Consider the following 27,733-nt stretch of genomic DNA (forward strand, 5'->3'; position numbering starts at 1 on the left):
TCTCTCCCTCCCTCTTTCCTTCCTTCCCTCTTTTTCTTTCCCTTCTTATTTCTTCCATCTCTTCTTGTTTCTTTTCTCCATTTCTTTGCTCTTTGGTTATATCCTTCATTCTCTTCTTCCTTCCTTCCCTCCCTCTTTCTGTCTTTTGTTTCTTCTCTCCTTCCTTCCATCGCTACCTTTCTCTCTTTCCTTCCTTCTCTCCTTCCCTCCTTCCTTCTTTCCCTCTTTCCCTCCCTCCTTCTCTCCTTCCTTCCTTCCTTCCTTCCTTCCTTCCTTCCTTCCTTCCCCCTTTCCTTCCTTCTCTCGTTACTTCTTGACTGTCCCTTCCAACTCTGTTCTATGAGTCTATTTAATTTGTATTATATAGTAATATATAATAGTAACATATTATACAGTGATCTATATAACAGTAATATATAAAATATTGTAATTATATCTTATATAATATATATTATATGTTTTTTTGTTGTGTCAGGAGCAACTTGAGAAACGATAAGTCGCTTCTGGTGTGAGAGAATTGGCCGTCTGCAAGGACGTTGCCCAGGGGACGCCCAGATGTTTTGATGTTTTGAGGCTTCTCTCATGTCCCCGCATGGAGAGCTGGAGCTGATAGAGGGAGCTCATCCACGCTCTCCCCGGATTCAAACCTGTGACCTTTCGGTCTTCAGTCCTGCCGGCACAAGGGTTTAACCCACTGCGCCACTGGGGGCTCCATATTATATATATGTGTGTGTGTGTTTGTATGTGTGTGTGTATATATATATATAAAATGAAATACATGCGTATTATATGACAATATATAAAATAGATATAGGAAACTGCACCCAAAGCAACAGCTGTACAGTCTGCTCCTCATGTCCATGGATTCTGCAAGGGTTTACCCCACTGCGCCACTGGGGGCTCCACATTATATATATGTGTGTGTGTGTGTTTGCATGTGTGTGTGTATATATATATAAAATGAAATACATGCATATTATATGACAATATATAAAATAGATATAGGAAACTGCACCCAAAGCAACAGCTGTACAGTCAGCTCCTCATGTCCATGGATTCTGCATCAATTGATTCAACCACTCACTGATAAATATATATATATATCCAAAATATTTTGCTTTTTTTAAATAAAGGACATAATTTTACAACACCATTGTGCATATAATACGGCTTTAGCATCCATGGATTTTGATATTACAGTGGGTCCTGGAATCTCAGAGGATACCAAGGGCCCAGTGTATTCAGTCTCGAATCTGCGCATAAACACATTTCATTAAAAGAAGGTGATGGGACCATAAGCGTGTGAAAAAAGCCAGCACGCAAGAAAGCTTACCTCATTAACGCTAACATTGTATCCGTATGGGTTGACAATAACTGGTGGGTTATCATTAACATCCAATATATTCACTCTTAAGGTATGTTCTTTCCTGCGAGGTGGGACACCTCTGTCAGATGCTTGAATCTGTAGAACAGCAAAAGAATTATATCCAGATAGTAAGATTTTAGTCTTGGGTCAAAGATTCTAATCTTGCACTACTCTTGCCCGATCTATTTTGTCTCTAAATCTCCATTTTTGGACCTTTAGTAATTAAATAGATGAGTTGTTAATAACTAAATGTAATAATACTTGACTTTCAGGACCGGCACCTGTCCTCTACTAGAACGAAGATAAGAATGTTAGTCCAGTATTGCAGCTGTGGGGTCACTGAGAACAGAATTAAAATTCTGGCCATTTCACAAAGCAAGGTACATATATGTACAGCATGCAAATTAGATGTTGGCTTCTCCCTGTTACCTTTAAAGTGTAGTGGTCTATCAGTTCCCGGTCCAATGGTCTGGCCACAAACACTTCTCCATAGGTGTTGTTTGTTGTATGGATTTCAAAGGCCCTGCCTATGTTTCCAGAGACCAACGAAAAGACAACCTGTATATATATATATAAAAAGAGCAGTGATAAATGGGAAGTCAGGAGAAATTAAGAATACCATGGCCAAATTGGATATACGAAGAGCAAAAACATGCTGCATTATAACATATCCATTTCTGGTATTGCTTGGAATTAAATACTACAGAAGTGGGTTGCTGTGAGTTTTCCAGGCTGTATGGCCATGTTCCAGAAGCAGTCTCTCCTGACGTTTTACCCACATTTATCATATTTATTTATTTATTTATTTATTTATTATTTCAAGTGCTTCTACTCCGCCCTTCTCAACCCCCTAGGGGGGACTCAGGGCGGCTTGTTTGCACACACACACCCTTTGGCTTATTTTTTGTGCATGTCTACATGGGTAATTCACAATTAATTTAATTCCTACAAGTATCCTTCACATTTGCTTCTGAGGCCCCTTCTACACTGCCATATAATCCAGATTCTCAAAGCAGATGATCCACATTATCTGCTTTGAACTGGATTATATGAATCTACACTGACATATAATCCAGTTCAAAGCACATAATCTGGATTTTAGATGGCAATGTAAGGGGCCTGAATCTCTGAAACCAGACTCAATATTTTCAATTGGCTTTCCCCTCATTTATATAAATAAAAATGTAATGTTCATTTGTGGGATTAACAGAACTCAAAAACCACTGGACAAATTGACACCAAATTTGGACAAAAGACACCTAACAACCCAATGTATGTCCTTCACTCAAAAATTGATTTTGTCATTTGGGAGTTGTAGTTGCTGGGATTTATAGTTCACCTACAATCAAACAACATTCTGAACCCCACCAACGATGGAATTGAACCAAACTTGGCACACAGTTCTCCCATGACCAACAGAAAATACTGGAAGGGTTAGGTGGGCAGTGTTCTTTGGTTTTAGAGTTGTAGTTCACCTATATCCAGAGATCACTGTGAACTCAAACAATGATGGATCTGGACCAAACTCTACAAGAATACTCAATATGCCCAAATGTGAACACTGGTGGAGTTTGGGGAAAATAGACTCTTGACATTTTGGAGTTGTAGTTGCTGGGATTAATAGTTCACCTACAATCAAAGAGCATTCTGAACCCCACCAATGATAGAACTGGGCCAAACCCACACAGAACCCCCATGTGGGCCACAGCAACGCGTGGCAGGGGACGGCTACTCTATATAAATAAAATGTAATATTCGTTTGTGGGATTAACATAACTCAAAAACCACTGGAAGAATTGACACCAAATTTGGACACAATACAGGCTGACAAGTGACCATCACTCATAAAAATACTGAAAAACACAGCAGAAAAGACTTAAAAAGTCAAAAACTAAAAAAAACAAAACAACGCATGCACAAAACTACACACACACACACACACACATATATACACACACATGCATGCAAACACACATATGCACAAATACATACACACATACACATATTTACACACTCAAAACACATATACACAGACTGGGCTACAGCAACGCGTGGCAGGGGACAGCTAGATAAAAATGAAGTTTCTCAATAACAACATCAATTTCAGAATGCAGCCACGAGCCTCCTTGGGCTTCGTACTGCTGTAAGCAAGGCAACAGATACTTTAAATTGTAGTGCAAAAGCAGAACATTCTTCACTAGTCCATCAGCTCACTGCTATTTCTATAATCATGGTAAGTGTACACATTACTTGACAAAGATCCCAAGTCCAAGCCAAAGAAGGAAGTATGAAGTAACAATGAAACCAATTTAACATAACAATTAGAGGAAGAAAACAGGTTTACAAAAGTACAAAAGTATTTATGCTTTGCAACCCTTCACCGTCGATCTTCAAAGTTCTTATATAGAAATTAGGTATTTTTTATTCTCAGTCAATTACCAGGATTGGATAATGTGGAACAAACAACCACTGCATCCCAGCAAATTTTGTAGAAGTACGTCTTGAAGTCATGCAATCACATCTACCTGCCCGTTGCTTCCTGCATCAGGGTCCCTGGCCAAAACCAGAGCAATTCGACGTCCAACAGAACTGTCCTCTGCTACACTGACAGACGAGTCGGAAGTAATGTCAAACTGTGGGCTGTTGTCATTCTCATCCAAGATGGTGATTGTAACCTGCACAGTGGAGACTGCAGATGTGAATAAGAACTTTCACACAGGGATGGGGAAGGGGGCAAGGAAATTTGTTCAAGTTCCTAGGAATTGAGTTATAACAGGTAGCATCTGCCAAAAGAGTGACATCACTATTAAACTTGCTTTCGAAACAAGCACATTATGCAAGATGCAGTTCAAAGAATAATTTCAAAACATTAAGGCCTTGAGCTGAAGGACTACATATTTCTAACGTTTGGACAAACTTTAGCCCAATCTAATCCAGGACACTTTCAGACTGCCCAAACCTTCTTTGGTGTGGGTTCCCATCCTCATCCCCCACCCCAAAACCCGGGCTTTCCTGGGGTCGTGGTGTGCCTACATGCTATCCTGATTACAATTGGAATGACATGCAGCTACCCTGAAGCCCCGCAAATTTCACCATAAAAATAAAATAAAATTTACCTTGCCGCTATAATGTTCCTCCTCGCACCCTCCTGGTGTGAGGAAATGATGTGTTTGGGCTGGCAGATGAGGACTCACCCCCCTGGTCGTTCCAGGACTACCAGGAAGTGAGGTGCCCACAGAACCAATACCCCATTAGGTAAAGGTAAAGGTTTTCCCCTGACATGAAGTCCAGTCGTATCCGACTCTGGGGTGTGGTGCTCATCTCCATTTCTAAACCGAAGAGCCAGCATTGTCCATAGACAGACACCTCCAAGCAGGCCCGTAGCCAGGATTTTGATTCGGGAGGGGGGGGGGGGCTGAGTTTGATTCGGGGCGGGGGGGGGGGGGGCTGAGTCTGAGTGAAAGAGGGTCTACCCTAGCAAACCTTTCGTATCGTTACCCCAATACCCCCATGCATATGAGATATATTGAGCATGGTGATCAGATCATGATATGAATGAACATAACAGTTTAAATAATGTACCAGTAAGGCCTTTTCGCAGACCACCATGAGAATTTCGGGGGGGGGGGGCTGAAGCCCCCTGAGCCCTCCCCCCCCCCCCGGCTACATGCCTGCCTCCAAGGTCATGTGGCCGGCATGACTGCTTGGAGCGTCATTACCTTCCCGCTGGAGCAGTACCTATTAATCTACTCACATTTGCATGTTTTCGAACTGCTAGGTTGGCAGAAGCTGGGGCTGACAGCAGAAGCTCACACTGCTCCCCCGATTCGAACCTGTGGCCTTTCGGTCAACAAGCTCAGCAGCTCAGCACTTTAACCCACTGCATCACCGGGGGCTCCTGTACCCCATTAGACTTGGGTTATTCTGAATAACTTAGGTTATTCCGAATCAATTCATTTCTACCTGTGGCATTGTTTGGATAGCTTCAGTAAATACCCAGACAGGTCCTGGGATATGGGCTCGTCTGGATGGGCCCACAGTTTTATTAGGAAATAACTCATTCTAAGCTTTATGGCACTTACTCCAAATGTGCATATAAAAACTTTCTCCAATATGCACACTAAGGTCCCCAGAACTAAAAAAAAAATGGCCCAGGTTCTCATCTTTGTCAAATAGGGTATGGAGGAATCTCAGGGACAGAGCACTGCCTTAAAAATTACCCATATCCAGTGTAGTTTTGCATCCCTGTTGCTGCAGTCTGCTTAGGAGTGGCAACTATAGATTGTTTACTATTAATTTCGTTGGTTCAACTGCAACTCCCATGTGTGCTTTTACAAGTAGGGCTTATGAAGCTATTAAAAAAGATCAGGAAGAATCTTTTTCTCTCCTCTGTTCAGTTTCCAAGCAGATAAATACATTTGCTTGAGGATGTCTATAGATGTTGTTAATTGATAACAACAACAACAACAACAGGAAAAACTCAGCCATTATCAGGACCTCAAAATCGAACTGCAAAGGCTCTGGCATAAATCAGTAGAGGTGGTTCCAGTGGTCACTGGTGTACTGGGTGCTGTGCCAAAAGATTTCAGTTGGCATTTGAAAACAATAAACATTGACAAAATCACAAACTGTCAACTGCAAAAGGCCACCTTACTTGGATCTGCACGCATCATTCGAAAATACATCACACAGTCCTAGACGCTTGTGAAGTGTTCGACTTGTGATTTTGTGATACGAAATCCAGCATATAGATCTTGTTTGCTGTGGCATACTGTGGTTTTGTGTCAGTAAAATAATAATAATAATAATAATAATAATAATAATAATAATAATAATAATAAAAATAAACTTAATTTGTATCCCACTCTATTTCCCCAGTGGGGACTCAGCTTAGTGGATAATGTTTAGTGGATAATGTTTATAGACAGCAACAACAAGACAGGCTAAAGCTCAGGTTTGAGCCCTGAAATCTATATGCCTGGGAGGTTCCCGAAATGCACCCTATTTATTATAGAGGTGTCACATTCTGCCTTAATAGTATTGTTTACAGCAATAAAATACTATCAGTATCAGTGCATTGCGAGAACTGTTGTGTAATGATTGTTAGAGATGTATCCGAACTGCAGCAAGAGTTGTGCGTGAAGAAATTCTCTCTTCTACACAACCATTAAAGATACAGGGACTACTTCCTGATTTTACTTGGCAGTTGTAGCTGCTGCCATGCTTTCAGAGTCATTATATATTGTCGAAGGCTTTCATGGCTGGAATCACTGGGTTATTGTAGGATTTTTCGGGGTATATGGCTATGTTCTAGACGCATCCTCTCCTGACGTTTTGCCTGCATCTATGGCAAGCATCCTCAGAGGTAGTGAGGTCTGTTGGAAGTAGGAAAATGGGTTTATATATCTGTGGAATGACCAGGGTGGGACAAAGAACTCTTGTCTGTTGGAACTAGGTGTGGATTTGATGGCCTGGCAGTTGTTTGGTGTGGCTTGTTAGTGCCTGGAGCAATCTTTTGTTGAGAAGTGATTAGATGTCCCTGATTGTTTCCTCTCTGTTGTTTTGCTGTTGTAATTTTGAGCATATTATCAAACTGTGTTTTCTGTCAAAAGCAAAAGGAAATGCTGTCATGTTTAAAAATAACGTGATAGACTCAGACACAATTCATGTACAAAGGGGGAAAAGAAGGAGAGGAAGATGTTTTTACTTATGAGCCTTTATTTACCTGGTGAAAGGATCCAGGTGCAGGATTAGAGTACAGCCTGCTACTAGAGGAATGCTAAGCCCTTCTGTTTCCTCTCTCTCTGACTTTAGTCTTGTAGTAAAAGTAAACTAGTCAAAAGAGGATGCAGGCTTATCTGCTTCCAGAAGCTGCAATTCCTGCCATGAGTGAGCTCTTGCACAGCCAAACTAGACTGTGGTAAACCACTTCAATTTCTCACAATCTTCTAATCATTTCCAGACCCAGATCAATGATAAAAGATACAAGATATCCTGCTTCTGCTTTACATATACCAGTGATGTATTTGACTTTCCATTCTGAATCTGCCTTTTGATGTTATGCGCTTTTCAATTATAAATAGGACACTGAAATGAGTGATCATTCCCAATCTACTATTTTTATTATTCTAATGGATGCAGAAGTACATGAGGTGCGCACCACGAGATCTGAGACACTATTCTCTCCTCATTTTCAGCTGTTCTTAAACTAAGGACAAAGAATTGGTGAGGAGATCCATAAGAGCATTTGTGTAGGATTGAAAGTGTTGTCAAACATAGCACCCCCACCCCAGAGATGTATAGTTCTCCAAGGGCACCAAACTAAAATGATATTTTTCCTCTTTTCCTGTGATTCTGGTAAATGACAACACCGGCAGATAAACCAAAAGACACCAAATTCCCTCAAAAGTTCACTTTTCATTTTATATCTTTTTATGAAAATTCCTAGATATGCACTGATCCATATCAGAGTTTGTATGAACCAGGTCTGTAGCAGCAAATATCTTGCAAAGACAAAGGCTCTCCAACCTTTGTTGGAGTGAATTCACTTTTTTGCATGAATATGAGTGCTGTCTGGAAGTGCCCTTAAGAAACAGTGAATTGTTGAGGTAGTTTAAGCTTTCTTGTCTACACAATGAGAATGAAACTACTCTACCAGAAAAGATAGCTACCTATATTAATGAAATATACAGTGCTTTATAGTCATAGCTATTTTCTTCCATGTCATTGCCCCCCCCCCCCCAAAGTTTGGATTCATTGAATACTCCCCCAAATCTGAGAATACTGTTCCTTTTTCTTGCCCTGATGAATGTAGGGCAAGGAGGATGACAATGGGCTGGTCCACAGCAGACCCAGTTATGCTGTTTACACTGTGCTCAAATTGCAAAGCTGTTTTGGCCAAATTAAAGAACATTTCTCAATTTCCCTTAGCATAAAGCTAAACCCATTTAACCTGTTTTACTTTGTGATAAAAAAAAAACCCAGCAGTCCCTGGAGGTTATAAAAACAGCTAAGAGCGACTGAGGCCCCTTCCATACTGCCCCTATTTCCCAGGATGTCATCCCAGATTATCTTCTTGTCCCAGATTATATGGCAGTGGAAACTCATATAATCCAGTTTTAAAGTAGATAATCTGGGATCAGATCCTGGGATAAAGAGCAGTGGAAATAGAACCTGAGTATGTGAGTAGATCAACAGGTACTGCTCCAGCAGGAAGGTAACAGCGCCCCATGCAGTCATGCCGGCCACATGACCTTGGAGGTGTCTACGGACAATGCCGGCTCTTCAGCTTAGAAATGGAGATAAGCACCACACCCCAGAGTCGTACACGACTGGACTTCATGTCAGAGGAAAATCTTTACTATGGATTATTAAGACTGTGTAGACAAGCCCTCAGAAAGCTCATTAAAAGTTTTGACTAAAACCCAGGAAGGATTTGGCACCTCACTAACATCCAAGCTACCAATGGTCATTTGTGTTTGTTAAAGCATGTACCATACTATACACTAAGCGTATGTATTCCTGAAGCTGTTAACAATGAGATTATTTCAATTAGAAAATAAGCATTCTTACCTTCTATTGGAGAGAAATGCAGAAAAGGAGATAAAAGAAAAATAAATAAAAAGAAACAATTATCACATTTTATTCCTTTAAACAAGACAGTCTGTGAGGGGTCGGAGGCATAGAAAGGGAAGCACAACTAGACAGGATACAAGCTCTGAAATGTGGGGTATTATTTTTCCCCTTCAGATATACACACTAAATTAACTTTCCCCTCAGATGAACAGACTAAATAAAAGTAAGTCCATCATCTGTCCTAATTTCTTAAAATTTTGCTCATCCTCCCTCAAAGGAGCAAAACCATACACACCTTTCATTGTGATGGAAATTTTGGGGACAACAACTGGGGGCGGGGAGACCCATCCCACCAAGTTTAACATCAAATTACTATTGAAAGGGAAAGGATTACAGTAAACATATCTTACCACTGTTGAATCAAGCTTTGGACCTCCATCGTCTGCAACAACCGTTAATGTGTAGAAATCACCCTTCTCTCGATCCACTTGTCCTTTGACTGTGATCACACCCTACCAGGGGAAAACATATAAATAAATACACGAAGACTGTGGATTTGCAATGCCAAAGTATTACTGTCTGATGTGAAAAGAATCCAGGTGTGCATTACTTACAGTAATTCCATTTATTCTGAACAAAGACAGTGCTTGAGCATTGGTATTAGGGTCAAACTTGTATGTGATCTGGTTAAGGTTGTCAATGGATCGGGCTTGGACTCGAAGCACTTCTGATCCCAAGGGGATGTTCTCCGTGATTACTGCTTCATAAGTGACATTTGAGAACTGCACAGCTTCATCCAATTCATTGAGGAGGCTGACATAGACACTGCAGAAACCCTGGTTGTGTGGAGGCGCTTGGTCTGTGGCTGAAACATTCATCAGGTAGCTGGTTTTGGTCTCATAGTCAAGATAGTCAACTGTGGTAATGAGACCAGTGCTCTCATCGATTTCAAACTTTCCCTCAGAACCGGATATGATTTTGTAATTCACCAGACCTCCATTTCCTAGGGAAAGATAAATTAAGAAGTTGTGTAAGATATATCATATATGAGCTAATTTATTCAATTTCCTGCAATCTGAGACAAGAGTATTGTTAGGATTTGCAAAACTAGAAGATGAGTGTGGGACTACAATGGATGATTTACACCCTTTATGGCAGAAGCACTGCCTGAATATCAAGCAAAAAGTGGGTGCTAGAAGCAATATCATACAAAAGTTGACTGGCACAACCTGGGGATCACAACCAGATACAGTGAAGGCATCTGCCCTTGTGCTTTGCTATTCTGCTGCTGAGTATGCATGCCCAGTGTGGAACACATCTCACCACGCTAAAACAGTGGATGTGTCTCTTAATGAGACATGCTGCATTATCACAGGGTGTCTGTGCCCTACACCACTGGAGAAATTACACTGTTTAGTCGGTATTGCACCACCTGACATCCACTGGGAAGTAGCAACCAATAGCGAAAGGATCAAGGAAGTGATATTTCCGGCCCATCTCCTGTTTGGATATCAGTCAGCACACAAATGACTTAAATCAAGAAATAGTTTGATAAGATCCACAGAGACACTAGCTGGCTTTTTGAGCAGACCTTCCCAAATACGACATAGCTAAATGGAATCATGGAACTACTTGATAATGCAATGGAATAACGATTTGACATGGAGATGCTCACGATAATGTTTTAAGGCTTTGTATGGTTTTTATATTTTTATATATGTTATTGTTTTTAACACAATTTGATTGTTTTTACTTGTTATAATTGTTGAGGCATCGAATTGTTGCCAATTTATGAACCGCTGCGAGTTGCCTCTGGGCTGAGAGGGGTGGTAAATAAATAAATACCTGGAACACCTCAGCAAGCAAGAGTCAGGTTCCCACCACTGAGCGCCAATAGATTGAGCACAATGTGTGGCGATTCTGGCAATCCGCCGGGGAGTAGCAACCAATAGTGAAAGGACCAAGGCAGTGACATCTCCAGCCCACCCCCTGTTTGGGTATCAGCCAGCATGCCCACAACTTAAATCAAGAAATAGTTTTCTAAGATCTACAGAGACGCTCACTGGAACACCTCAGCAAGCGAGAGTCCAAAAGTAGCAGGCTAAAACCCAGAACCTCAATCAATGGCTGATACCAAATGAGACACTCCCTTCTGGGCACACAGAAAACTGAGCGACTTGGAAGGCGCTGAACAGACTGCACTCTGGCACCACGAGATGCAGAGCCAACCTTAAGAAATGGGGCCACAAAGTGGAATCCATGACATGTGAGTGTGGAGAAGAGCAAACCACAGACCACTTACTACAATGCAGTCTGAGCCCTGCCGCATGCACAATGGTGGACCTTCTTATAGCAACACCAGAGGGACTCCATGTGACCAGCTACTAGTAAAGGGCATTTAATAGAATGCCAAGTTGGAAAACTTTGTGGTTTTTTTTGTTGTTGTTTTTAATTTGGTTCGCTCCTGACAAAATAAATAAATACTCTTTGTTGCTTCCTGCTACTATGGAAGTACACATGAAAAAGTCTTCAGATTGACTTTGGGGGGAATTCTGATGAGGAAGTTCTTATATACTTCTGCACACTTCGTGGTTCCTGGTAGCATTTCCCATTCACCCTTTGGTGTTTTTGGATACAAACTGAATACTTGTCCACAGTCTGTTAACCATTTATTTCAGCATGAATAATTAAGAACGTAAGAAGAGCTATGCTTATCTAAAGGTCTGTCTAGTCAAGTACTCTGTTTACCCAGCCAACTGGTTGATGTGGGAACCAGAATTTGAGTGCAGTACCACACTATTACTCATGTGAACAGAAAGAAGTAATTATGTAAAGAATCCAAGAGACAACAGAGGATATAACAGTGCTCCTTTGACAGAGGATGCATAGGACCGGGCTGGTAGCACAACTGGTTAATCAGCTGCAATAAATCACTGCTGACCAAAATGTGGCAAGTTCGAAGCCCGAGTCGGGGTTGAGCGCCCGACTGTTAATAGCTGTTAAAAAAATAGCTGTTTAAAAAATGCCAGCTCACTGTCAACCTAAGCAGTTCGAAAATAGTTGTGAGCTGTGAGTAGAGGAATTAGGGACCACTTAATGCAGGGAGGCTAATTTATGACACCTGTGCTGTTGCGCGCTGGGCCTGTAAAGAATTGTCTTTAGAACAGGACGTGCAACCTTTGCCCAGCCAGGGCCCCCAAAGAGAAGTTCTCAGAGGGTTTTCACCACAAATAGTCTTTAGATGGCTTGTGAAGTACAACAAAGTCCTTTATTAATGAACAATCAAACAGAAACTTATCTTGTCTTCAGTAAAGTTAAGGAAATGATTTCAAGCTTTTAGGCAACTGGTGAATTCATAATCGTGCCCACGAAGGACAGGCAACTGTTTTCAATAACTTCTTCTTTAAAGAAAAATCCCCTGTTTAACTTCTCCCAGGTTGACTGTAATCTAACCCTTACTGATGTGGGCTCCGCTACCGGGTTGAACTGCTTCTCGAACGCCGAGTGGACCTACCAGTAAAGGCTTAGATGTTCTCCAGCTGGAGTTCTTTGGTCTTTAGGGCTGTTTTCCTGGAAATTCTTAAAGGTTGAAGCTTTTGTACAGGGGAAGCTTGCACACATCCTATACATTAGCTTTCCTTGCTGAGACTAACTAAAAAATGGCTCCCTTCCCTTCCCAATTGCCCTGAGCAAGGGGCAGGACCAAAACGTAACAATGATGGACAGGTGACTTGCCCTATGACTGCAACCAAAAGAAGCCACCTATCTGCAGAGTCCCTGAAACCCAGGACTGCAACCAAACATTTACTACAAAGCAAATAAAGTTGGAGCTCCTGGTACAGCTGTACCAGAACAACACCATAAAAATGCCGGAGAGCAAGGAGGAAATACTACGATCAAAAAGTGGACGAAGCGACAGCTCCCCCTGTTGCCGAATTGAGCAACCTCCAGGAATTGAAATGGAAGAATTGCTGAAAGGCCTCTGTCTGTGTATCTTGTATGTTGAAAACGGCACTGAATGTTTGCTATGTATATGTACATTGTGATCTCCCCTGAGTCCCCTTTGGGGTGAGAAGAGCGGAATATAAATACTGTAAATAAATAAATAAATAAATAAAATTTACATCTGATCTGTACATCACTATGCATTACTAGTAGCCACTGATACTTTACTATACCAAGTTGCCAAAGAATCAAAACAGAAGAAGAAGACAAGAAATCTATACACATAATAAAAGTGAAAAGTATGTATGTGTGTACACAGACAGCCTTCTGCCTCCACAAACAGGCTATAGTTCCAAGCGCTGAGTAGCCTCCAAAGGTACTCCCTCAAGTGACATTGCAGGTTATAGCAACCACCATGAACATGTAGCTCAAACACTGCCAATGTCCTCCACAAACAGTATGGCCCACCAACCAGGGAATGCTTTCATTCGGGAAAAATTTCGTCCTAGATTTGACGTGTTTCCTCCACTACAGAATTCCTTGTGTGGAATTTACATGACCCTGCCCACTGCCTCTCCCTTAACCCTTTCCTATACTTTCCTATGGCACACAGCAAAACAGAGGAATTGATCAGCAACTGAACAGACTGAAGGGGTTTGGGGGACTGAGGCCAACTGAAAATACTGCCAGGATTTGGGGTGATTGCCCTTGGCATATGGGAGTTGTAGTTCACACTTATCCAAAGAGCACTGAACCCAGCTGATGTCAGATCTGGACCAAACTTGGCACACACCCAACATGGTAAACTGTGCATACAAACCTGGTTTGCGGAAGATTGACCCACAATTTTGGGAATTGTAGTTCACCCATATCGTTATGTATTTGCTAATGGGAACATTCATAAAAAATGAAATTACAGACTGGGTTTTTCCTAACAATAGTGTTACTAATTAATTGCACCGGGACTGTGTCAGCTGCACTAAGATCACTACTGACCAAAAGGTCATGAGTTCGAAGCCAGCCCAGATCGGAGTGAGCTTCCGACCATTGTGTGTAGCTTACTGTCAATCTTTGCAGCCTGAAAGACAGTTGCATCTGTCAAGTAGGAAATTTAGGTACTGCTTATGTGGGGAGGCTAATTTAACTAATTTACGACACCATAAAATCTCCAACAAGCAAGCAAGCAAGCAAAGAATGAGGAAGTACTCAATCAGTGTCTCAAATGCTCAATGGACGGTGAAGTGACAGCTCCCCTGGTGGTCAGAATACCCTCATGGAAAGGTGGAAAGTTAAATAGCCTCTGTGTTTTGTTGTTCATTCGTTCAGTCGTCTCCGACTCTTCATGACCTCATGGACCAGCCCACGCCAGAGCTCCCTGTCGGCTGTCACCACCCCCAGCTCCTTCAAGGTCAAGCCTCTGTGTGTCTGTCTATATATGTTGTGTGTCTATGGCACTGAATGTTTGCCATGTATATGTACATTGCAATCTGCCCTGAGTCCCCTGCAGGGTGAGAAGGACGGAATATAAATACCATAATAAATAAATAAATTGATATGTTTAAATTTACGTATTATTGATTAGCCCATCAGTCGTATCAAAACATTTAACAAACACATTTAACACATACAGCATAACTAAATAATATTACCTAACCCCCCAAAACAAATAGCCCAGTCACCATCAGGTACCCAAGCTAGTCAGAGAATAAATACAAATCACAGAGAGTCATAATGGCCAGGAAAATGCTAATTGTCCTGTTCAGTAGCTGTACCTGTGTCTCGGTCTGTTGCTCGGACAACTGCAACAGATGTCCCAATTCCAGCAGTCTCTCGCAAACCCAAACGGTTATATTGTCTTTGAGTAAACACTGGCACTTCATCATTGACATCTTCCACATAGACTATTACCTAAAGGAAAGGGTATAATGCAAAATATTCATTTGTCTGGAATCCATTCTGGTAAAAAGAAGAAACCAAATCTAATGAAGAATAGAATGGCTGAAAACAGATTTTTTTTCCGTTTCGTACTGGAGCACAATAACAAGCTTAATCTGAAATAGATTATCATTCTCATATGCCTCCAATAACGATCCATACCACAAATAGAGAACAAGAACTTGCACAAGTGCAAATAACTCTGTACTATTTCAGGATGTAATCAATAAAAAAATAAAATAGCAATTAAAAATATGCCAGATTCCCTCTATCATACCCAACACAAACTGAGAAACAACGAAATTCATTTTCAGATACAGGTGAGCCAGACCTTAGATAGAGCTAATAATCAAACTTAGACCACAGTCTAACTTTGAGTTATAGTGAGTTATAAATCGATACCATCGAATATTTGTCTGTGGCATTCGTTGTTCGCACAAAGGAAAGAAAGGGCAGCCTAAGGACACGGAAGAACATAGACATTTCCAGACCTCTGAACAGTACAAATGCTACATAATTGCATTGCATTTTAATGCATTTCATGAGAAGAGTTAGGTGTTGTGGCTCAGTCTGAGCCTGAGCCTGAGCCTGAGCCTGAGCCTGAGCCTGAACTGTCTGGGCCTTATGATGGGCCTTCTGGGCCTGCTGGGCCTTCTGAGCCTGACTTTCTGCAGGATGACAAGGAGGCTGATGAGTTTCAGATTTCTGTACATGTTCCAAATGGGGCTGATAGTGTGGCTTCTGAAGAAGAAACAGCAAGTCTGCTCCCCAGAGAAAGGAACGTGCTTTTAGATAAAGATAGTGAAACTCCACAACTGCAGGTGGAGACTCCTTTGGTTTCCAGGGTGATCAGGCCCAACTGGGCCAAGATAATGAGTGCAGCCTTGAAGATAATAGTGAATTAATGAGTGGACAGGATAGTTTACAATTAAGAGTGCACAGAAGCACTCGTCTTACCAGCAAGTATGAAGCCAAAGGTCAATGCAATGCTTTCATGTCAGGGAAACTTATTTAATGATGTAGCCGACAGGCATTTTCTATCCGTCCAATATCGCTCTTTCCTTGTGAACTTCTGTGGAATTACCTTGGCATTTGCAGAACGCTTCTGGCTTCTTTGAGACTTGGATTTTGATCCTGATTTTACCTGTCTCCATGGACTCTTGTTTGACCATTGCTATGGGATTATGTTTCATGTTATTTGCCATTGGATCTTGGGAACTTTGCCCTTGCATTTAAGACTCTGTTTTGCCTATTGAACTTTTGCATCTTTATTTCTATGTTTTGACTTTGCTTTTTCTCAATAAACTACAAAAACTACAGCCTTGGTGTGTGGTGGTATCTTGAGCAAAGTGAAAATTACCCTGAGTTGCGACATTAGGAGCATGCGGTCTTCTAGATAGACTTCATGTCCCATTAATCCCAAAGCCAAGAGAGAAAGATTATATGAATTCTAGTTCAGCAACATCTAGAGAGACATTAATTGGCTATCTGTAAATTTTTAGCCATTGTTCTCACTAATGAGTGCTAATTTGCCTATTCTTAGTTCGTTAGCTTTACAATGCCACGGTGTCACCTTAGATCAAACACTAGGATATAGGAAAAACTGCTTGATCACCAAGCACAAAGTAGCTGCACGCAATAACATCCTGCGGAAACATACTGGCAGCACATGGGGTGCAGACCCAAAATTAGTAAGAACATCAGCCCTAGCCTTGTCTTACTCAACTGCCGAGCATGCCAGCCCTGTTTCGCATAGATCTGCCCATGCAAAGCAGGTGAACATGGCATTGAATGAAACATGCAGAATAATCACAGGATGTCTTAACCCTACACCTGTTGATAAACTCTACAAGCTAGCTGTCATTGCCCCCCTGATGTGCGATGGGAAGTTGCTGCTAAATGTGAGAGAAATAATGTGGAACACTCTGAAAGCCACCCACTACAGGCTACCAGCCTACTCCCAGTAGACTCAAATAAAGGAAAAGCAGTATGAGAACTACTACTACCCTTGGTGTCCCCCCAGCAACAGCTAGGATATCCCTCTGGGCAGCTAGACCAGGAAATGCCAACTGGATGGCCCCCCACGAAAGTCTTCCTCCAGGGGCAAACCAAGAATGGACAACTTTGAAGTCCCTGAACAGACTCAGAAGTGGAGTGGGCAGATCAAAAGACAACCTCTGAAAATGGCACTACCTAGAAAAATCCTTCACCTTGTGTGACTGTGGAGCAGAACAGACAACTCTGCATCTGTATGCTTGTCCACTATGCCCTGCCTCATGTACAGAGGAAGAATTGTTGGAGGCTACAGACAATGCCATTGCGGTTGCACGTTTTTGGTCAAAAGATATTTAGCCCCCTGCGCTCCTTCTATTTTTATCAGTTTTATACTAATTTATGTAATGCTTTTGATACGAAATAAATAAGCTTTACAATATAACAGGTGGGAAATAGATTTGAATATTTCACTGTAGACAATCAATATAAATAAAAATGTAATGTTCGTTTGTGGTATTCACAGAACTCAAAAACCACTGGGGCAATTGGCACCAAATTTGGACACGACACACCTAACAACCCAATCTATGTCCTTCACTCAAAAAAATTGCTTTTGTCATTTGGGAGTTGCAGTTGCTGGGATTTATAGTTCACCTACAATCAAAGAGCATTCTGAACTCCACCAATGATGGAATTGAATCAAACTTGGCACACAGGACTCCCATGACCATCAGAAAACACTAGAAGGGTTTGGTGGGCATTGACCTTGAGTTTGCGAGTTGTAGTTTACCTACATCCAGAGAACACTGTGGACACAAACAATGATGGATCTGGACCAAACTCTACACCAATACTCAATATGCCCAAATGTGAACACTGGTGGAGTTTGCAGAAAATAGATCTTGACATTTGGGAGTTGTAGTTGCTGGGATTTATAGTTCACCTACAATCAAAGAGTATTCTGAACTCCACTAACTATGGAATCGAACCAAACATGGCGCACAGAACTCCCATGACCAACAGAAAATACTGGAAGGGTTTGATGGGCATTGATGTTGAGTTTCGGAGTTGTAGTTCACCTACATCCAGAGAACACTGTGGACACAAACAATGATGGATCTGGACCAAATTCTACACAAAGACTCAATCTGCCCAAATGTGAACACTGGTGGAGTTTGGGGAAAATAGAATCTTGACATTTGGGAGTTGCAGTTGCTGGGATTTATAGTTCCCCTAGAATCACAGAGCATTCTGAACCCCACCAACGATATAATTGGGCCAAACATCCCACATAGAACCCTCATGACCACCAGAGTGGGCAGCAGCAACGCGTGGCAGGGGACGGCTAGTTAAACTATAAACTCTCCTGCCTATCAGTGTGGGGTTAGGCAGGAGGGACAGGAATCAAACTAAACAATGCTTTCCAATATAAAATGCCCAACATCCTTGTAATTTGTCCTGTTATGTCTATATCCAAGCAGACCATTGAAATCAAGAACAGAAGGAACCTTCACACTTTCTCCATTCATAAATTTCTATCAGGAGGGAAACTGGATGAGAACAAGGAGGATTAAAAGGAATTCCATTTGAAGTTGGTATCAGTCAGGATTGTGCCAATGGTCACACTCAGTACAATATACATTTCTATATTTTGTGTTCTAGTCCCCAACACATTGTTATGCATGTATTACGGTACAGAATTCATGTTTTTCTGACTTGTTGTTCAATTATTTTGAAAGAGCAAACAAATTAATCTAAACAAGTACTTAGAATTCCATCAGTCATACAAAAAACAATTCACTAGAATTTTAATCTCTGCTGAATCCTTGTACCAATATGGTCAGCATTTGACACTGTATACCCATTTATCCTCCTAAGCATATAATAGTATCTTTCCTGTCACTACTAAGCTATAAATCTGCCCAAGCAAAAGATTCAGGGTTGGATATACTATAATGACTGCAAAACTTTTATTTTACTTTAGTTTTCCACACCAGCTCAAGGCTGCTCTCTGATATTTTGAACAGACATTACCCTAACAGAGCTTCTCATTGGTCCTTGTTCACTGTTGTAGGCTTCCACTTCAAGGACATGAGAAGAATTGCGTTCTCTGTCAAGTACTCGCAAGCCCCGCATGACCAGCCCACTGCTAGGATTGATCCGGAAGTTGTTGAAATGGTTTCCTGTTGATGACAAACAAAGAGTACAGAATAGTACACGTAGGTACATTTTCACCCTGGAAGACCCCATCCCACTGAATTTATTTATTTATTTATTTATTTGCTATACTTGCATAACGCCTTTCTCAGCCTTGTTGGCAACTCAAAGTGGTTTACAACAAGTCAGTACACATAACAACAAAATCCAAATTGAACATTAAAACAGTATAAAACCACAATAGAAGCAATAAAAACCAACATCATTATCATCAGCGTCTCCTAGTTAAATAACGTTATCCAAGTGATTCCATTTCCTATGTCAGTTACTCTGCATTTGTAAGCACTTGCTCATATAACCATGTCTTATCTTGTTTCTGAAACATTAAGAGTGAGGGAGCCAATCTAATCTCCTTAGGGAGGGCGTTCCATAGCCAAGGGGCCACTGTCTCTCGTTCTTGCCAAACATACTTGTGGTGAGGGTGGGATCGAAAGCAGAGCCTCCCCGGATGATCTTAAAGTCCTAAATGGTTCATAAGGGGATATGCGTTCGGACAGGTAAATTGGGCCAGAACCGTTTAGGGATTTATAGGCTAAACCGTCCATTGGACCATTTGAAGCTTCCAGACAGTCTTCAAAGGCATGGCCCTCCAAGGTCATTTACCCGGCCCTCGCGCAAGGTCAACCTAAGTCTGAAACAACTTGAAAACACACAACAACAACCACAATCCTATCTCATCAGCCAAAAGCAGGCCCACAATTCCCACTGAAATACTAATAAGTTTATATTTGTTAAAATTGTTCTTCATTTTAATTATTGTATTGCATTTAAGTGTTTTTTGCACTACAAATAAGATATGTGCAGGGTGCATAGGAATTCATTCATGTTTTTTTTTTCAAATTATAATCCAGCCCTCCAACGGTTTGAGGGACTGTGACCTGGCCCTCTGTTTAAAAAGTTGTGGACCCCTGATCTAGGACTTTAAGATCATCTGGGAAGGCCCTGCTCTGGGTACTGCCCCCTTCAAAGTTGCGATTGGCGGGGATGAGAGACAGGGCCTTCTCAGTGGTGGCCCCTCGGCTATGGAACGCCCTTCCCACAGATATAAGTTCGGCCCCCTCCCTCCTGACATTCCGCAAGAAGGTTAAAACGTGGCTCTTCGAGCAAGCTTTTGCCAATGCAACTGAATTAGACAAAGATGATTTCGGAACGATTGATAATGCACTTAGATCATGATTTTAGTAAGGAGACGTTGAAGACTATGTTTTATGGCTCTGTCTGTTTTTATACTCTGTTAATGTTTTAATTGTTTTTATAATCTATTTTAACTTGCACTTTATAGTTGTGGAGGCATCAAATTGTTGCCAATTGTGAACCGCCCTGAGTCGCCTTCGGGCTGAGAGGGGTGGTATATAAGTGTAGTAAGTAAGTAAGTAAGTAAATAAATAAATAAATAACATAAAACACAATACCCCCTAACTCGATCTTTAAAATGTACTCTCTTAAAACCCTGCCTGGAAAGAAAAGTTTCAGCTGGAAGGATAGCAGGGAAGGCATGGTTCTGGCTTCCTTGGGAAGAAGGGAGTCCCAGAGTTGAGGGGCAACCACTGAGAAGGAAGGCCCTCTCTTTTGCTCCCACCAACTTGGCTTGTGATGGTGGTGGGACTCAAAAAAGGGCCTCTCCTGAGGATCTCAGGGTTGGGGCAAGTTTGAACCAGGAGATATGACCAGCCAAATTAATGGACTAAACACCTCTTCCCTTGTTCAATATGTCCTCTTCCAGAGCTATCCTGCTTTTTGAAATGCAAGGTGTTGCTACGGCTTTGTTAAACATATTGGCATGTTTAGTTCAGACATTATATTTCATGATGTTTTTGGTTCATGAAGTATCTACCCTCAGTATTTTTGACAACACACTCTCTGTTTCATATCTTCCATAATGTTAATCTTCTTCCCTCCCTTCCTTCTGCACTTCTTCTTATCCACCCCCTTTTCTTCAAATACTGTATATCCCCAAATTCCCTTTCTCTCACCTTTCAAACACACTTCTTATTGACTGGGGCCAAAGTTCTGTCTTCAGGGTATTAGATTTATCTTGCCATATTTCATCTCTTATCTTAGCAGATTTACATGGAAGCAAGTCTCAACTGAACTTACTTTTAAATCAGTGCACTTGGGGGGTGATGGCCATATAATATTAGATGTTAAGACATGATGATAAAAATGTAAGCCATTTTCTGCAGCATAGTTAATCTGGAGGGTTATGAAAAATGAATTGTCAAGTGTTACTGATATCAAAAAAAAGGGGAGCCTATTGTAATTTCATTACAGTGAAAGTCACATATATTGGAAATGGAATTCACTAGGATTTATGTCTTCTAGTAATTAAGTTTAGAATGGTGGAAAACCCTGAAGCCATACAGATAAGGTAGTTGGAGTTAACTGAAGGATACAGGTGACCAGTATAGTTGTCTTAGTTCTTCCATGATGATAAAAAGTATTGCTACAAGATGTATATAAACACCTCTTCACGTACCTTTGACAATCCTGTACCACACACGGCCATTAATACCTTCGTCAGCATCTGTGGCTTTCACCTTTGAACAACGACAAAAAATAGGAAGAGAGAAATAACCAAATGTGTCATTTTCAGAGTTTCAAACAATACTTTCTTGCTTTGCACGTTTATTTCAGAGATTTGCTGTATCCTTACCTGTGTTTCTACTCTGAGAGAAGTTCACATTTAACAATAAAAGGGATAAAAAAAACACATAAAAGCAAGAAAATAAATGAAAAGCAATCAACTCTGTAAAAGTAATAAAAGACAGAGAATATGTGGCAAAATCTAACTGCAACCCCAACTTAAATTACGTTGAAATAGTTGCTGAATAGAAAATCCACAATTATTAAAGTCCAATTGTTGGTCCGAACTAGTCAATGTTCCAACTGGGACAATCAACTGAGTTTAAACTATAAATTACCTATCTTCTTTCATGCTTGAATAAGTTATTCAATTTGCTAGAAGTAAATAGCAAAACAGATGTTTCAGATCTTTGCTCAAACATCTGTACTCTTTGTTTGTCATCAACAGGAAACAATTTCAACAACTTCCGGATTTTATATAATTGATGTTTTTATGTGTGGAGAAAATATTGGATTTAAGGGTAAAATATTGAGAGTGATTGTGTTGAGAAAATATTTTGATTTTCAGCCAACGGAAGAGTTTTCTCCTTTTTATTATTGTTATTGTGAAGCGCCTGTTCTCACGAATCCTCGCTTCAACTGAAGCCACCAAATCATCTGTAATCAAAGAAGGGCGACCGGAGCGGTCCTCATCATGGACGTTGTCACGGCCATCTTTGAATTGTCGTACCCACTTACGCACTTTGCTTTCACTCATAACAGTATCACCGTACACATCACAAATCTGTTGATGAATTTCTGCAGCAGGCAGGTTCCTTGCTGACAAAAACCGTATCACTGAGCAAACCTCACATGCGGAGGGTGAGTTGATAGTCTTAAACATTTTTAAAGCACAGAACAGAACCGTACAGGTTAGCTAGAGAATGGAAACTGACCACAGTTGTTCCCGAGGCATGCCGGTACACGACGCACGCGCTCGTTGCGGTATGCGCACGAACTATTAGTGTCTACCACAAAACAAAGTCAGGGGTCATCTAATATGCCGGGTATAAAATTTATTATATTAAATATTTTGGAAGGGATGAGTAAATGTTGCTTAAAGGATGGGTGCTTACTTCGGCAAGGGTGCCAAGCAAAAGCCTCAAGTCTTCCTGGTGGCTTCTCCTCCTCTCCGTTGCCCAGTGGCTCCCTCACGTCGCCTCCACTGTTTTCTCCTCCTCTTCCACTGAGGCGGGCATGGAGTGGAGGAGCCCCTAAGGGAGACTGAAGCCTGACAGAGGGAGCCAAGCGGTGCTGGAGGAGTGCAGCAGCAGTCGCTGCTTCGAGTGCCCTGCTCCAGTAAGAGGGCAGCTGCCCGCCTCCTCTACCCTTGGCGTCCCAAGTGGCGTGGCCTGAGCAGGAGGAAGAGGAGGGAAGGGGGAGAAGGAGGAGGGTGGAGGGAGCACTTGGGGAGGAGGAGCAGCAAGCCGCATTGCCATGGAGACCGCTGGGTTGTCCTGCCACCACCAGCCTAGTGGTTCTGCCTCGCCATGAGTTTCTGGCAGAAGAGGACCCTCAAGCCTGGAGCAAAAAAAGCTCTCTCAAGCTACTACAAAAAAAGTGGAGTGGTCTTATACAGTGAGTATACCCCCAGTCGTCTACTACGCCGGAAAATATGGTAAAATGATGTTCAAATCTGGGTTGTCCCCACCACCGCAGGTCTATGCTGGCTTTCCCTCACCATGAGCCTCCGGCAGAAGACAACCCTCAAGCCTGGATAGAAGAAAGCTCTCTCAAGCTACTACAAAAAAGAGGAGTGGTCTTATACGGTAAGTATATCTTAAACACCCAATTTTTTAGATGGAAAAGTTGGGGTCGTCTTTTACCCCCAGTCATCTACTACGCCGGAAAATACGGTACAATGATGTTCAACTCTACATCTCTTTGCCAAACCTCTGCTTCAGCACTATCCCCCTGGCAGTAGGCTTGAAAGTGAAGGAAGTGGCAAGAAAATTGGAAAAACTCAGGCCCTTACTGTTTGTCTCTCCACTCAGTACCCCTTTCCAGCTAAGACAGAAATGCAATATCCACTACTGAGCAGTATTTCAGACCTGAGTCTCTAACATCGCCAAAGAATTAGTGGCACTAGTCACAGCATCAAGGTTACAGAACATTCGGAGGGAAGACCAGCACAACCTTGACATTCATTAGATAGCAATCAGTGATTATTCTTATTCTGTGATTTATGGGACATAGCAAGGAAATAAAACATGTGCCTTTTACCCTTTCCAGAGTAGTTTTTAAAAGACCAGAAAGTCCCAGATTTTGTTCACATTCTTTTCAATTTTAATTTGGAGAGCCATACATGTTTTGAATATCCCAGAATATTTTCCATCAACTCTTGGTATGATCAAAGGCTTCTCAGGCCCTATCTAGTACTGCACTGTCATATAATCCAGTTTCTGAATTCAAATTGTCTGCTTTGAACTGGATTATATGGCAGTGTAGACTCATATAATCCAGTTCAAAGCAGATAATCTGGATTCAGAAACTGTATCATATGGTAGTGAAGATCCAGCTCCAGGTCACTGTATTTTAATCCAGTATAAAAAACCTAAGACTTATCCATCAGTCTGAGTTAGAAGTGCTACCGTAGTATGTTCCTGCATTTTAGTACAATAGAAGAAATGGGAATGTCACATATTGAACCAAACAGGGCTTGAACAGAAAAGCGCTTACTAAATTCTTCTCTGCAAAATGGAACCAGTTCCCTGTCCCTTGTCACTGGCTTTTCCCAATGCACAACATGATACTGGGTAAGTTGTTTTGCCCATTACAGAAATGCAGGGAGAGGGTCAAGAATCTAACATTTGAAAAACCTACTGTGGGGGAAATATGCAGTTCTGCTTTGAGTGTGAAAGTTGATAGAAAATGGAAGTGTTGCTAGGTAACAGGCAGGCTATAGTTGCGTCTCCTCTGAGATTCCATTGCAGCTTTGGATGCTATAGGAAGCGCTAGCTGAATACACAGAAGTCACTTCTGTATTCAGTAGCCAGTGTTTCGTGACATATTCAAAGGGGAACTTATTCAGGCAATAGATGTGAATTTCCTCTGTGAGAATTCCACTTGCAACAGCATCTGAGCTGTTGTAGTAGAGTCTGTTAGCAACACTGCAACTGGTAGTAAGGGTGTCAGAGGAGGGAAAAGGAGTGCTCAGGAGTTAGATGAGGAACAGCAGAGGAAGAGGATCCGGGAGATACTTATGTCACCCACTGATGAAGATTACTTCGAAGGGTTTTCTGAGAGTGAAATGAGTGAGGAGGAGGAAGGAGATACAGTGGATGTGAAAAGGGGAACTAAGAGGATTACTCAGGAGCAGGAATTGGATGAGGAGCAACAGAGAAAGAAGATCCGGGACATACTTACTGCTCCGACAGTAGAGGAGGATTTCATGGGTTTTTCTGGGAATGATGGGTCTGGGAGTGATGGGGATGAGGATGAATCACTGGATTGGACCAAGGTACAAGAGGTTCGGGATGTGTGTACTCAACCAATGTCTAGTGACATGTTTGCAGGGTTTTCTGGTGGAGGGGATTGGCAATCGGGTGATACTGTGGGATCTTGGGGAGATCTAAGTCTTGACAAGAGGTGGAAGAGTTGGAGGGATGGGCGTTGGCGTTCAGCTGTAGAAGCTAAACCAGCTGTAAGTGATGACGATGGAGTGGAGGGCAGCTGATCATCGGATGATGAGTTGTAAGATAAAAGTAGGCACTGAAATGGTAGAACTTTGCAGTAGGCAAAGTGTTGGTTTCATGCCTTGGGTCTTGTCGCTGCCACTTTTGTGCTGGGCTTGGGTCCTGGATCTGCAGGTTGCTGTTTACCTTCGTGTTAGAACTCGGCTTTGATTCTCGTGAGTGCAGATTTCTCCTTTCCTTGACTTCGGACTGCTTTTGACGATGAAGCTGCATTGTGGACTTTGGAACCTTGCAACTTTGGACTCGGTTTTCTTCGACTTCGGACTTCATTTGGATGACAGCTCTTCTTCATGGCTCTTTGTTTGATTGTTTTCAATTTGCTGTGTGATTTTGCAGGATTTTGGAAGTTCTCCAGTTTAATTCGGATTTTTTGTCTGGATAATCCGGATTATTGCTTTAGTTTGCTTTTCAAGCTAATAATTGCTGCTACTTTTGATTTTTGACCAGAGGCACTGAAGCAAGTGTCTCTGGGTCTCTTTTGCTTTGTATTAATAAATTATTCTTTTGGACATATTCCTGAGTCTGGCTCTTTAAGGTGTCTGGGTTCCGACATGAACAGAGAAGCAACTGTGCATTTGGCTGATGGTACTTCCCTAGAAATGTCTGACACCTATCACTCAGTGACACAGAGCAAATAACCTACTGATGATGCTTTCTTTTCTCTTTACTCTCAGAAGAGAATGCTCCAGTTGCTCAATAATATATAAGGAATTACATTTTAGTCTTTCAAACACCCTGCTAGGTGCAGTCTGTAATTTAAGAAAGGGCAGTGGAGTGCAAAGAACAAATAATCCGGAACAGTGGGCATTCACATTCCAGCAAATCTCACAGAACCAAAGAGCTAGAAAAGACCATCCAATCCAAGCCATTCTGCCATGCAAAAATACACAATCGAAACTATTCATACACATGGAAATCCAGTCTGTTTAGAAACTTCGCAAGAAGGAGACTTCACCACATTCCAAGGCAGTAAATTCACTGCCAAACAGCTCATACCATCAAGAAGTTCTAAAGTTTAATTGGAATCTTTACTGCAGATTGAATCCATTGCTCCATGTCCTGGTCTCAAGCACAAATACAAATTTGCTCCTTCTTTAAATGACATTTTTTCACATATTGAAACATGGCTGTCATGTCATTTCTGAACCTTATCTTCCCTGGGCTGAGCATATCCAGTACCCTAAGTTGCTCCTGGTTTCCAGCATGGTTTCCAGACCTTTTACCATTTTGGTTGTACTCCTTTGAGCACATTCTGGTCTGCCAGTGGTGAACAGAACAGGACATATATTCCAAGTGTCACAAAAAATTAATGTGCAGATTTTATAAATGTGGATTTAATGTGATGTGTGGGAATGAGTGGAAGGATGAGTGGAGTGAATAATTTTGGAAACACCAGTAAAAGACCCAGGCCTGCAATTACTAACTACAGTCCTGCTTGCTGGACTGTAATTAAAAGGTGCTAATAAGAGCTGAAAGAAAACTTGGATAAGAATTAGGACAGTGATAACAGAAATGTTTACTATTTTAAGAAGGAAGTCAACATAAGATCAATACCAATCACGAAGATTAACATCTGGCCAGGAAACTGAGATGGATCCAGGATAGAAGATGTCTATCATTAATTTACAACTTTGGGATTACATCAGCAGAATATTCCTATAAAAGTCTCAATCTAAAAATTATCAAAGTGTGGCAGGCCTGATGTGTCTGTTCCACCCACTATGCTCTGCTCCATGGGAAGGAGAGAGATACTGTAACTATGGAGAGTGGCAGATTTGCACGGGAGCAGTCTGGTCACTTTGGCCTTCTTTCTCAAGGGAAGAGGAAGAAGTGCTTTTGGAGTCTTAGATTTTGTGCAGGGAGTCAGGTTCTGCTGTATGAAAAACAGAGATCTGGTCCTTGGCATTGTTCTTAGGGAGAGAAGTTTTGGCATTTCAGCATTTTGAAGTTTTGGAGTTATGGAACTAGGTGTTGTAAGGGCTGCAGGAAAGCAGGGTTTAACAGGTGCTTCTCCAAGGAGGGAGAAAGGGATATAATAATATTTGGGTGTATGAGGATGAATGCATGTTTGTGTGTGTGAATGTTGAGTGAAAATGTAATTCCCTTTTGTTTGTTAGCCATGTAATTGTAAATCCAATGTAGTTGCATAGAATCTGTATGTCTGTATGTCTAAATGTTTTTCTGTAATATGATATACCCTCTCACACTGGAAACTGCAATGAAAAGAACATATGCTTTAAAGCAGGGGTCCTCAAACTAAAGCCCGGGGGCCGGATACGGCCCTCCAAGGTCATTTACCCGGCCCTCACTCAGGGTTAACTTAAGTCTGAAATGACTTGAAAGTACACAACAATAACAATCCTATCCCATGGCCAAAAGCAGA

At 41.6% G+C, this 27,733-nt stretch overlaps 1 protein-coding gene across 1 annotated transcript in view; it reads right to left on the reverse strand.

Annotated features, from left to right (window-relative positions):
* The window catches only part of CDH23 (cadherin related 23), a 648,000-nt gene that overhangs the window by 134,426 nt on the left and 485,841 nt on the right, over positions 1-27,733 (reverse strand). The window contains exons 28-35 of the mRNA XM_067465691.1: positions 21,510-21,570; positions 18,851-18,999; positions 14,659-14,794; positions 9,556-9,944; positions 9,352-9,453; positions 3,892-4,041; positions 1,796-1,924; positions 1,334-1,462 (exon numbers count right to left, since the gene is read on the reverse strand). Of these exons, the coding sequence (XP_067321792.1) occupies positions 1,334-1,462; positions 1,796-1,924; positions 3,892-4,041; positions 9,352-9,453; positions 9,556-9,944; positions 14,659-14,794; positions 18,851-18,999; positions 21,510-21,570 (1,245 nt within the window). The remainder of the gene's footprint in view (positions 1-1,333; positions 1,463-1,795; positions 1,925-3,891; positions 4,042-9,351; positions 9,454-9,555; positions 9,945-14,658; positions 14,795-18,850; positions 19,000-21,509; positions 21,571-27,733) is intronic.

Source organism: Anolis sagrei, chromosome 3 (genome assembly GCF_037176765.1).
Source record: "Anolis sagrei isolate rAnoSag1 chromosome 3, rAnoSag1.mat, whole genome shotgun sequence".
Taxonomy (NCBI): domain Eukaryota; kingdom Metazoa; phylum Chordata; class Lepidosauria; order Squamata; family Dactyloidae; genus Anolis; species Anolis sagrei.